Source organism: Lygodium microphyllum, chromosome 23 (assembly GCF_053477565.2).
Source record: "Lygodium microphyllum isolate KBCC chromosome 23, Lygodium_microphyllum_v1.1.10, whole genome shotgun sequence".
Lineage (NCBI taxonomy): Eukaryota > Viridiplantae > Streptophyta > Polypodiopsida > Schizaeales > Lygodiaceae > Lygodium > Lygodium microphyllum.
Genome location: NC_141157.1, coordinates 76,447,495 through 76,460,838, shown reverse-complemented (window position 1 = coordinate 76,460,838; position 13,344 = coordinate 76,447,495). Strand labels below are relative to the sequence as shown.

Below are 13,344 nucleotides of genomic sequence, written 5' to 3'. Positions count from 1 at the left end.
TCACTTTGTAAATTTTACATATATGTATAAATATATCAACGTGGTATAGCTTACACACACACACACACATCTGGGCATATTTATGCATGTATTGCATCTTTTTAAAAAAATATGTTCAGAAAATTCATTGTAAAGTGGAAGAACATACACATAGTTTATCGATTGAAGTTGGAGGGGAGGTACCTCAACCCCCTTCTTGAGTGGATGTTTTGATATATGCATCTTATTGCAATAAAGAAATGTGTATATACATATTCAAAAAATTTAAAATTATGGGAGATTTTTCCCTCCCCCCAATGTATATTTGGGCACACACAACTTATCTCAAAATTTAAAATACACATATACATATTTAAATAACTCCAAATATAATTATATAAATTGGAGCCCCAAGAAGAACACCAAGAAAAATGGGAAAACTATTGCAAGAAAATCTATCTTGTCACACCAACAAGCTTGTTCTTCATACTTTAATCAACCACAAGAAGAAACAAAATACCAAGAACCACAAATCCTCATGCAACATCATACAGCAAATCTCCCACCAACTTATCACAACAAATCTCCCACCAACTTATCACAACAAATCTACAACATATTCTTCATAGAAACCATCCAAGAATCAAACTAGCACAAAGAAATGATCAATTTTAAATGAAATCCATCACATAGTATCCATATTTCATCATCTTCATAGCCTTCATAGTCTTTCTCTCATGTAGATACAATGTTTCTTCATAGAAATTGACTATCTCTCATACGCTCTCTCTCACACATATGCTCTCTCTCAATAGTACATTAGAATAGCAAAGAATAATCCTCTCTTGGTCGTGGATACTGCTCCCAAGAGGTATGCCTGATATGAAGAGCCACCACAGACACTATAGTGACCCTTGGGAGCTCATCACTGTCACTATCACTTCATTCTTTAGTTCAAGTATTCATCAACTACGTCTTCTGCTTCTTCGAGCAATTTTGAGCTTGTATTCTTCCTCTTCCAAGATTGCAAAACATCCCCAAGCTAAACATCCATCACTCAAAACACATACAGAAGCAAACAAAGGCTTATATACATACAAAAGCTCTATAGAACACTACATAAGGTCAACAAAAGGCATCAAAACCATATAACTCAAACCATCAAAAACCATCCAATTCACTCTCAAACATTCCTTAACTCACTTATTCACAATCCCAACCTCTTAAATGGAAAGAAAATAGACCAAATTAGAGGCAAAATAGACCCTATCAGAACCAAATAGACAATTCACAGAACCTTTCAAAACATCATATCTCAACCAAAAACTATCATGGGCTTCTTACACTTACTCGACCTAATCCAAAACACTCCAAAAAACTTCCAACATTATCAAAAGCCAATCAATCAACCATTCAGCTCACAAAAAAACAAAAATCACCCTTAAAAAATAAGTCAATTCAATCCTCAACGTGAATATATAATAAGTTAAAAATAAAAGATAATTTAATACATTGCAAGCATAAGATATTGCAAATAGTTATATTCTATTAGCCAAAAAATGTAAAAATTATAAGTATTAAATATTACAACTTGTGGAATTGGGATATCTAAGAAGACTCCACAATTTTGAAGTTGCACATTTTCCACTAGTAATAGTACTCTCATCTCAACTTTGAAGCTTTCTATCATATAATTTGAAATAAAAGTTAGGAGGTAGATTCTCCATTAACATTGTGATTTCCTAATACATTATACTCAGGGCCCAAAATATTTGGGACTTGCAGCCATCACAAATGATAGTAACATCTACAATTGTACTATCACATGTCTTCATTAAGGCACAACCATTCACCCTTTGATCATTCTCCATTTGTGAAACTTGAACACTAAAAGCAGAAAGTTTATCGTGCAACAAAGTACCTATATTTGGATAGCTAAGTAATCCAAAATGAAAACGTAATCAATTAAAAAAGAGTAAAATTTAATTTAAAACCCATGTCCCCTATTGTGAATCAACACTCTATTGTGTTAGGACTATGAGTGATTTTTGGTATCCAAGATTTGCCTAAAATTCTTGTTATACAATTCTTCAATGCACTTTTTACAATCTACGTGCCTTTAGTGTATCTCAAATCCTCACATTCATTGAACATGTAAAAAAAATTTGCAATTGGTACAAACCAACTCATGTATACATTTTTTGAACAATATACATGCTTTTAGTATATCTCAAATCTTCACATTCCGTGAACATGTCTACAAAAATTGTCATTGGTACAAATCAATTTAGGTGTACATTTTTTGGAGTAAGTACTTGGCTTCATAACATTCAATATATCTACCGAAATTTTTACCCTACATGTGCAAAATGTCACTATTGCAAAATGGTCATTCTATGCTAGTGAGATCTGATACATACCTACACTAAAGAGTTCTATATTCTCGACATGCCTTGGGCAGTATGTATTTGGAATCATTAAAAAAACAAGGTTCTTTGTGGGTTGCTTAGGTATATGCCCCTCAAAATGTAGCAACCAATTTCAATGTGGTAACACTTAAAAGAACCATAAAACGTTTAACAATTTTCCACTCACAAGAAATTGAAAGGGTATACTTCTATAAACACAAGACAATTAGTCACACAAATATAATCAATTTTCTCATTTGCAATGTGCTACAAAGACTTACTATTTGTTAATCATGGATGCAACATGTATTTGTTTGTGCATGAATACATTTTACACCAATGCCTCTGTTACAAGAAGGTGAGAATCAATCTTATTTTATCTTAGAGCTAAAAATTTTCCCTTCGAGTGGTTTGATATATCTAAATTGCAAATGCTTTCACCTTAAAAAGCTCATTTCATACTTGGATGCATGTGCACCCAAGATGAGCAATGATATGTATCAATGATCCAATTCCCTTGCTTATCTTTCTTGTTACGTATTTCTATCAAAAGAATGCACATTCTTCTCTCATGCATTATAACCTAGGCAATAAATGTAAAGAAGTATATGCTAAACCCTAAACAATATGCATTCTAATTCTAATCAATAATCACAAATGTTATATGAATCAACTATGGAATCAATAGATATTGACACTTTTGTAATCAAGCACAAACATTGATATGAATCAACTATGGAATCAATAGATATTGACACTTTTGTAATCAAGCACAAACTTTGATATCGAAACACATAGATATATACATCGACACATAGTGCATATTCAATTTTGAAGTATCACATTCATCATACCATTTACATGAAAGAGAAGGGAAAGAACAATATAAAAATACTTAGACAATTTTGCAAAAAGGAATTTCGTAATACTAGACCGAGTTTGATTTGACTCAGTACATTGCATGAATACATGTGTATTACACAGTAGTTGTTACAAGGATGGCCAGTCAACAAACAAACACTTTTGATTAACATCTAAGATGTTTTATGGCACAACACATTGTGGGCTATTTGGATGATATGATAGCAGAGTTATATGGATGATAGCCAAATGTCATGGAGATCTGAAAGGCCACATATGACCAACACTTTAGAGGAATTCTAAACCTTGACTTTTAGCAGATCCATGCCATCGAGCATAAAGGAATACCCATCACAACAAAGAGGATTGAGAGTTATGTGCTTAATCTAAATCTTGCACAATACCTACGTGATACAAAAACATAGCACTTCAATAAAAACTGAAATAATTAATCATTCGTATGAATTCTAGCAACATAAGAGAGGGTAAAATTACCTATTAAATAGAATGTATGTGATATTCTCTATTGATTGTTGCAACAACTATCAACTCAAAAGTTATAACCATCAAAACCTTTTGAATAGAAAATGGAATCTCTGCTCTACCCTGGTTGGTTGTTGTAACAACAATAAATTCTAAAGTCAGAACTAATGTCAAACCCTATTGTAAAAATAGTAGAGAAGAAAATATTCAAACACACACACACACACACACACACACGAGCACATATGCCATCTTATCCAAATTGATCTTTGCAAGAGGGCAGTAGTAAAAGCTAGAATCTATATCAAGCTGCTCTACTAAAAAGACAGTCACAGAGAGAGAGAGAGAGAGAGAAAGAAAGTTATATTAATGTCTACAAAAGGCCAAGTTAGCCTATGAGACCAAAAGGTTACATACAAAATATCTGGGAAGTTTTTCAAGTCCCAGTAAAGCTACTATCTAGTGTTATGGTGAACTAGGTGAGTAGGTACAAAATGGTATACAAACTCGATACAATCTAGATGCAATTCAAGTGCAGTGTGGAACTGCTCATGGAGCATGGTCATCGTAATATGTCCCGCATGGGGCCTATCTAGCATGGAGAGGCTAAAGTAGTGGGGTATGGCTCCCCGGTGGCGCTGTAGTATCCATTATATCTGTAGGTGATGTCTCCTGCGGGGGTGTGGACCTACTGGGTGTGGGCGGCGAGCTCTACCTCTCTCTGTAGCTCTATCCAAGGTGACTCCTCGGGGTGGGGCCACTGGTCATTGTCTACAGTCCTCATTGTAGAGGGGGTGCCTAAGGGTCTGTAGAAGTCTTGGAGAGAGAGAGAGAGAGAGAGAGAGAGAGAGAGAGAGAGTGTGTGTGTGTGTGTGTGTGTGTGTGTGTGTAGAGAGAGAGAGAGAGAGAGAGAGTGTGTGTGTGTGTGTGTGTGTGTGTAGAGAGAGAGAGAGAGAGAGAGTGAGAGGAAGAGGGAGAGAGCGACAATAGAAAAGAGAAAACACAAAGAGGGAGAGATAAGTACTAATGCAATCTTACCCAAAATGATCTTTACAAGAAGACAACTAAAAGAGTTAGAAATGACATCAAGCTCTAAACCCTAAACAACTAAAAAGAGAAACCACAGAGAGAGATGAGCACCTATGGTTCTTGCCCAAAATTATCTTTGGCATGCCATTACATGTGGACATCAGGAGGTCTCCCAGTTTGGGAGATATACTTTTGGTCAATGACTTTAATGCATGCATAAGAAATGAGCTAATGACTTTCTATGACACAAAATAACCCTTGTATTGTGAGTAGCCAATTAAGGATATTGGGATGCAAAGGCCAAGCTTGGATAAAGAGAGGTGATAGAATATGGGACACATTTTCTTGCATTGGGAAGTATCATGGACTAGCTATATTTAATGGTTTGTCTCGCGGGTTGGATTTAGATGCACTATGTCAGAACAATAAAAAGGGTACTTGTGGAGTGGATTGCTTGATGGTATCATTAACATTGATATTGAATGTACAAAGCTCGACTAAACACAATATTAATGAGTTTGGGAATCTCCCAATTCCCATTTTTTGAATACTAAATAGGTGGCACCCGGATAACATGCCCATAAGTTTCCCAAAACCATATGATGTGACCTATCATTGGAAAGAACTTGAAAAATGGAATCTATTGAGCTATAGAGCGCTCAATTTGGAGTTATAATCCAAAGATTTGACCACGTGTCCTAAACTTATGGGAAATTCCCATATTCCCCCAATATGGTGTTACTATGCCTAATGGACTATTTGGAATCGCAACAAATGAGGCATAAAGAGACATAAAGAAAGTATATAGCAGTGCAATATGTAAGAGATTATGGAATATGGATCCCCATAATTCTCTAGAAGAGCTCATATGAATCTTGGCAAATACATTGCATACCTCGACAAAGCATGCATTCACATATAGCAAGGTATCAGAGGGAAAGTCTCCACATGGTATGGTCCCTCAAAACAAATTGTATGATAAGGAATGTTGAGATACACATGCTAGGAAGGAAGAATGATCTTGTAATGCCTAGTGCATGAGAAAAAGCATAACAATTTTGCTAGTCTGGGGGTAAACATATACCAACCATTCTTAAAACAAGACAGTAAGAGGGCTTGGAGGATGTTCCAAGAGAGAGGACCATTCATCCCAATCATTACACTTGAGACATGGCATGATTATGCTAGAGTTCTTTATGATGTACTAGGACAACCATAAATACCCCGCTAAATGATATGCAAGCCATCAAGTAGCACTTTATTCGCATGCAAAATGGTCATAGATGCCATTGATAGATTGCAAACAAGAACCCAAGATCATGATGGTTTAGTAGCTAAGCACATTTCACATGCAAGTGATACATTGGCCCCACTCTTAATACACATGTTTAATAGAGCCTTATGGAGGGATTCCTAAACAATGGGATAGATCGCACAATTGTACCACGTTAAGAGTTAATACACCATTGTCCCTAGCAATTGTAGAACCATCATGGTTACTATGAAGGTCTAGACTCTGTCCTTGAGCATGAGCTTCAACAATCGGATAGAGAAACACAAGCCTAGAACCACAAGATAGGCTAGTTTCAAGAGGGGTACACAACATTGGATCATATACTTATAGTCGAGGCTTTCATAGAGAAGGGACATGCATGGGAAAGGAGGATATATTGTTGCTTTGTAAACTTCCAATAAAGCCTTTGAGCCACGAGTTAACAAGGGTGAATGTTTACATGAATATACAAGTCTTACATAGGATCTTCTTCTGTCGCCTATGAGGAGACAATAGGACATTGGAGTGCCCATGCAATTACAATAAGGGATTTATGCCTTGTATGAGTCATGAGTAATAGGTAGAATATGCATACCGAAAGGATTGTCAAGTAGAGTTACCAGCACCATTGGGGTGAAGCAAGGATATCCATTGTCACCTACTCTATTTGATATTTATATTGATGAGATAGCAAACTATATAGATAGATTAGGGGGTCCTCATGCATGGCTCGTGAAGGTGATGATACCCATTCTCTTTGATATTTATATTGATGAGATAGCAAACTATATAGATAGATTAGGGGGCCCTCATGCATGGCTCGTGAAGGTGATGATACCCATTCTATTATATGAAAATGACATTGTGCTTATTTTGACTCCTAAGGGCTTGCAACAACATTTGGATGCACTACATACCTCTTGTAGGGACAAAGGCCTCTTGGTGAGCCTTGGAAAATTTAAGGTTATAATGTTTAAAACTACATCGAATTGGATGATCTGCTCAAAGTATCAAATCATTTTTGGGAGAAAAGTTGTTGGGATTGTCAAATCTCATGTATATTTGGGTGTTTGCACTGTCTACTATAAGATTAAAGGGAGATAGAAGTACTTGATTCAAGAGGGGTTTGAGCCATTTTCCACTATCCCCTACGGCCGAGATCAGAGGGAGATAACACTGCCTGTTATGAGAGGGTTTTCAGCCATCAAGCAAATTCGTGGAATATGAGGACTAGAGCTACCTAGGCACAGGGACTCATTTGAGAGATGCGATTGGTACATCCAAATCCACCCATACAAAAAGTGCTTACAGAGTTCCTCACATCGGTTACCACCAGGGCTCCTTCTCCACTGTCCTCCACTGGCTCAGCCACAGGGAGTTCATGCTCACATGGGATTATCCCAGAGCAAGCCGTATCTCTATATCAAGTGAGACATCCCGGACCCCTAGGGCGAACACCCAACCATCCTCACCATCAAGAGATACAAGCCATTATTGCCCGCCACAAGAGACCCCCATTGAGATACTCAATCCCCTTATGCTGGAGTAGTTGATGCATCACCATATTAGGGGGATTCTAGGATTAGAGACTATATCATTGCCAATTTTCCAAATGTAGTTCTTACCTCTACTTTTATTTCTTTCAGTACTCTATTTTGCTCTAGACATAGATCTTTGCATTTGATTCACTTGTTTAGATATACTTTGATTATACTCTTAGATGAGACATCCTGTGTAACAAACATTAATCTCTCTCTCTCTCTCTCTCTCTCTCTCTCTGGGAGATAATTCACTGAGGAAAAGAGTATTTCTATCTTTTCCTTCCTGAGTAAATAAGAGTCCTTGCTCCCTGCCTGATGTATGATAATTCACCGAGGGAAAGAGTATTTCTATCTTTTTCTTCCTGAGTAAAAATGAGTCCTCCTTGCACCCTGCCTGATGTATGATATATTGCATCCCATCATACCCACTGGATGGAGCCAATGACAGATTGTATGATATATTACATCCCATCATGGATGGAGCCAATGACAGATTGCTCAGTACTCATCATGAATGTACATTTGGGGAATGCTAGATAGAACGACACATGGGATGGACCAGATTAGACTTGGTTTCTTTTCAATCTTTACATGATAACTTGACATGGATGTTGTACATTGATTTGTCCCATAGGCTGCTTTGACCTCTAGTAGACTTTAATACGTCTCAAGCATAAAGAGCTTTTCCTATAGAATTCCATCTTTAATATGTCTTAGTATGCTTACCGGTCATTTATCGAAACTTCAAGAATGAACCACCTGCTAGTTACATTGCCATCACTGTGATCCTCACAGATGCACCTTTGTTCCTTAAACACACGAAGGTACTTCACATCTTTCACAGCATTTTTCTGCCACTCTATTTATGAGATAAGAGACATAACTGTATGTAAATCACTACATATGAATGCCTCTTTGACAACATATGGGTGTCCCTTTCAGTGTGTCTATTAGCACACAAGCAAGAGCCACTTTCTCCCTGCATAGTACAGCAGCATCTGATATCTTCAAACCCAAGGCATGCTTCTCCTCTGTCATAATAAGATACAGATCTTCAAGTCCCATAAAATGCTCACTTTGGAAATGCTTTGTATCCCTAAGAGAAACGAATGCACAGCTCCAGTGGATATGAGACCCCAGGCATGCCTCTCCTCTGTTATTATAAGGTACAGATCTTCAGCAAGTCTTGTAAAATGTGCTCGCTTTGGAAATGAATGCACAGCTCTGTATCCTAACAGAAAATGAATGCACAGCTCCAGTGGCATCAGTACATCAACAGAGTCCTGGGTTCGTCCAAGCTTGCTTTTCTCATGGCTTCAACCTTGTTTGCATCCTCCTGCTTACCAGCATCTAGGTAAATATTAGACATGCATACATAAGCAGCCACATCCTTCTCGTTCGCTTGCAATGCATGTTCAAAGGCTTGTCTCCCAAGCTCCACATTGCCCCATTTACGACAAGCACCCAACACGGTGAGCCACACCACAAGATTAGCTTGAAAAGGCATCTTCTTTGCCATTGCTAATGCCTTATCTACTTGACCTGCTCGGCCAAGGAGGTCAATCATGCAAGTGTAATGATCCAGAGTTGGACTGATACCATAATCTTTGCTCATACTCTCAAAGTACATCTGCCCCTTCTCGAATAAACCCGAGTGGCCACATGCATTGAGCACACTAATGAATGTGACCCCATCTGGTTTTATACATTCAGCTAGCATCTTGTCAAAAAAGCGCAAAACATTTTCAACCTTTCCAAGCTGGGAATATCCTGTAATTAGTGCGTTCCATGAGACTACATCTCGAAATGGAAGCTTGTGGAACACTTCTTCAGCTTTGGTAAGAAAACCACATTTAGCATACATATCAATCAATGCATTCCCAACAAACACATCTCTTTCAAGTGATCCTCTTCTAGCAATCTCCACATGTATTGCTCGACCCTTGACAATGGCACCCATACTGCCACAAGCTTTCAAGATGCAAACAAAGGTCACTGCATCTGGAGAGAAGCCCTCCAATTGCATCTGTCCAAAACAACTTAGTGCTGCTTCTGCACAACTGTGCTGAACATATCCTGTAACTAGGGCACTCCAAGTGACAACATTGCGGACTGGAAGCTTGTCAAACACTTCTCGAGCTTTTTCAAGCAAGCCAAACTTGGAATACATATCAACCAATCCAGTGCCTACCATGAGGTCTCTTTCTAAGCGCCCTTTATTTACAATCTCAGCATGTATTTCTTGGCCCTTATCAATAGCCCCCATGCTGCCACAGGTTTTTAAGATGCAAACATATGTGACTGCATCAGGAGAAAACCCATCAAGCTGCATCCGCCCAAAACAGTTCAAGGCTTCCTCACCACACCCGTATTGGACATATCCAGAAATTAATGCATTCCATGAAACTACATTTCGGGCTGGAAGTTTGTCAAACAGTTCTTGTGCTTTTGCAAACAAGCCGCATTTGGCATACATGTCAAGCAACGCTGTGCCAACAACAGGATCTGTTTCCAATGAGCCAGTTCTAGCTATTTCAGCATGTATTTCCTTGCCCTTACCTGTGGCTCCTATGATGCCACAAGCTTTTAAGACGCTAACGAAGCTAACTGCATTTGGTGAAATGCCGTGAACTGACATCTGCTCATAACAGAGCAATGCATTCTTGGCAAGCCCATGGTGGGCATAGCCTGAAATGAGTGCATTCCATGACACTACATTTCGAGCTGAAAGTTTGTCAAACACTTCCTGTGCTTCTGCAAGCAAACCGATCTTGGCATACATATCTACAAGTGCATTGCAAACAAACATGTTACTCTCCAGCAATCCTCTTTTGGTACTTTCTGCATGTATTGCCCTACCATTGTCAATGGCTCCTACACTACCACAAGATTTCAAGATGCAAACAAAGGTGACAGCATCTGGGAAAATGCCCTGACGTTTCATCTGTCCAAAGCACTTAAGTGCTTCCTCAGCATGATCACATTGGGCATACCCTGCAATCAGAGCGTTCCATGAGACTATGTTTTGAAGTGGTAGATTGTCAAATACCTCCTGTGCTTTCATAAGGGAACCACATTTAGCATATGTGCTGACCAATGCATTTCCAAGAACGATATCTTTTTCCAGCAGTCCCTTCCTGACAATCTGAGAATGCAGCCTATTTACTGAATTCAAATCTTTGGCCTCACAGGCAGCCTTCAGTGAGGCCATAAGAGCAGGGTGAGGGTCATGTTGTTCAGATTCATGTCCAATGATACCATTCTGCGCTGTCTCAACCTTGAACTCTTCCTCTGTGAATTTTAATGTCACAGTTGAAAGCCGCCCTCTTCTGCCAAGCATGTCTTTCACAAGATAGGAATTGTTCCACCCAAGGATCCATAACAACAGCTCCATGGATGATTCATGCTTGCAAACCGGACCTATCTGTGACACACACCATCATCAGGCATTACACATCGAAACGAACCTACGTCTGACACAAACAATCATGAGGCAATAAGCATCAAGATGGACATACGTCTGACACAAACACTCATGAGTTATTAAGCATCAAAATCCGTCCTTTCTTTCCAAAGAGAAAACGAAAAGAGGAGGACAGAGTCATTACGTCTTTGGCACACCGTACTCTGGATGAGGCACATTCAGACCTCTCTTCTTTTTCTTCTTCGTCGCCATCGCCGTCTTCCATGGGGACTCTTAATACTGCCTCTTCTCTTTGTGTCTGTAAAGCCCTGTTGTGGAAGAAGGGGAAAGGCTTGTGAAGTAGGGGGGTACTCCATGGCGGAGAAGGGGAAGGGCATGCTGCTACTGCTGCTACTGGGAAACAATGGAGACCGGCTGTGACAGGTCTGTCGAGGCGCTGAGCTTGCATAACATGTCGCTCGTAACTTCAAAAACTTACACAGTGACTGTTTGTGGCAAGTAGAGAGAGATTAAGAGTTGATTAGAGTAAATCAGTGTGTAATTAGAGTAGAGGAGAGATTAGTGGGTAAGTTGAGTAAATCAGTGTGTAATTAGAGTAGATGCAGAGATTAGTGAGTCAGTGGGTAATTAGAGTAGAGGCAGAAATTAGTGAATCAGTGGGTAATTAGAGTAGAGGCAGATATTAGTGAATTAGTGGGTAGGGTAATTAGAGCAAAGGCAAAGATTAGTGAATCGATTGCATTGCATTAGTGTGTAATGAGAGTAAAGTAGTGTGTTGAGGTAGAGGTTAGGTATTATTGTACAATGTAGCTTAATTATGTCTGTAATAGAGATAGGATAGAGATTAGAGTCAATAAGAGTAAATTAGTGTGTAATTGGAATAGAGGGAGAGATTAGTAAATTAGTGTAATTAGAATAGAGGGCGAGATTATGGTACAATGATGTAAACAAGGAGAGATTATTGTAGCTTTATAAGAACTCATCTCCAACTTTTGAGATGTACCAGGTGTATGCAAACTTTCAACTATGATGGTAGATTCCATCATGCGAGATAATGTTTCATGTGGATACACCGTCACAGTTCTGTGTAAATGAGGGAGTAGGCCAGCTTCAAACTTCCTTTTCTTCTCTTCATCGCTAATCTCCATGAAAGGGGTAACCTTGAGAAGAGTAGACCAATACTTGTCCACATAACTAGTGACCTTCTCATGCTCTTTTTGGCCTAGCCAATCCCACTCCTTCTTAACATCATTCTCAAAATCAGGAGGCAAGAACTAAGCATAAAACTTCTTCTTGAACTTTTCCCAAGTCGTAGGTTTCCTTCCCTCCAAAATGAGAGTCAATCACCAATTGCTAGCGATGTCTTTCAAGTGCATGGCTACATGCCTGAGCTTGGACTTTTCTGAGAAATTACCATTAGAAAAAGTAACTTCAAATTGCTTGACAAATGCTAACACCTTACCAGGATCTCTCTTACCAAAGTAAGAGTTAAACTTTATGTCCTTATCCCCAAACTTGAAAGTCTTAGTCTTCTTAAGCTTGCTCCTCTTATGGTCCCTCTTTGTCCATTTGTAGATTGCACGAGACTTAGAACCAAGAGAGTAGAAACTAGAAGACAATGAGGAGGAGGAGGAACTTGAATAATCAGGGGAGTAGTTGGTTACTGTGAGGGAGATGACTCCCTCCTTATCCGCCTCACTCGAGGTGAGGTCTTTTTACTCTTCTTGACCCGAAATTCCTTCTTCCTTCTAGGAAACTTCTCAGCAATTGGATGCTTTACACCTTCACTATCAATTGGTGCAATGGTGTTTCCTCCAGTATCATCATATTTTGGAGGATTTGGTCCTTCATAAGTAGCTTCTTTCCTTGCCCTTAAGCTATCAATCAATTGATGTACTTCGAGAATCTCCAACAAGCTATGATACTCTATCAATTGAGCCTATAATTGCTCACTTGTAGGCACTTCATCAATTGCCATCTTTACCTTCTTCTTGCAAGGATCGCCTTTACTTTGAGAAAAGCAAAGAGACCTACTCTGATACCACTATTATAAGATCCGAGATACACGCTCGACTTTCCTATATACTTAAAATATATATGGTGAATATTATGCTGGTGCAGAGAGAGAATAGATGAGAGAAAAGAAAGATGTAGAGAGATAGAGAGATTGACAACACACTAGGGACTGGAAGATGGGCCAATTCCCCCCTTGTGGAGTTATATTATTGATAAGGAGCAAGCTCCTCCGTTATACATAAACCAGTTCTTACTTGTAGATCTTGGGAACAAGATCACGGTTCCTTGCACGGTATATAATAGGCTAACACTTGCACAACTTGAAAGTTG

General features: G+C 38.9%; 1 protein-coding gene across 1 annotated transcript; it reads right to left on the bottom strand.

The window, feature by feature from the left end:
• Positions 1-7,050: 7,050 nt before the first annotated feature.
• On the bottom strand, positions 7,051-11,484 carry LOC148016356 (pentatricopeptide repeat-containing protein At2g13600-like). The gene is made up of 2 exons (XM_087663599.1): positions 11,183-11,484; positions 7,051-10,998 (listed from the first exon to the last, which is right to left on the bottom strand). Exons 1-2 carry the CDS (start codon positions 11,444-11,446, stop codon positions 8,839-8,841), a joined length of 2,424 nt encoding a protein of 807 aa, XP_087519725.1. The 5' UTR covers positions 11,447-11,484; the 3' UTR covers positions 7,051-8,838.
• Between the last annotated feature and the right edge of the window lie 1,860 nt (positions 11,485-13,344).

What these genes read in the sequence shown, in the direction of transcription:
- LOC148016356 (XM_087663599.1), bottom strand. Translation starts at nt 11,446, where the DNA reads ATGCAAGCTCAGCGCCTCGACAGACCTGTCACAGCCGGTCTCCATTGT. An exon ending in GAGTACGGTGTGCCAAAGAC is followed by an intron (nt 10,999 to 11,182) that starts GTAATGACTCTG and finishes TGTGTGTCACAG; the next exon opens with ATAGGTCCGGTTTGCAAGCA.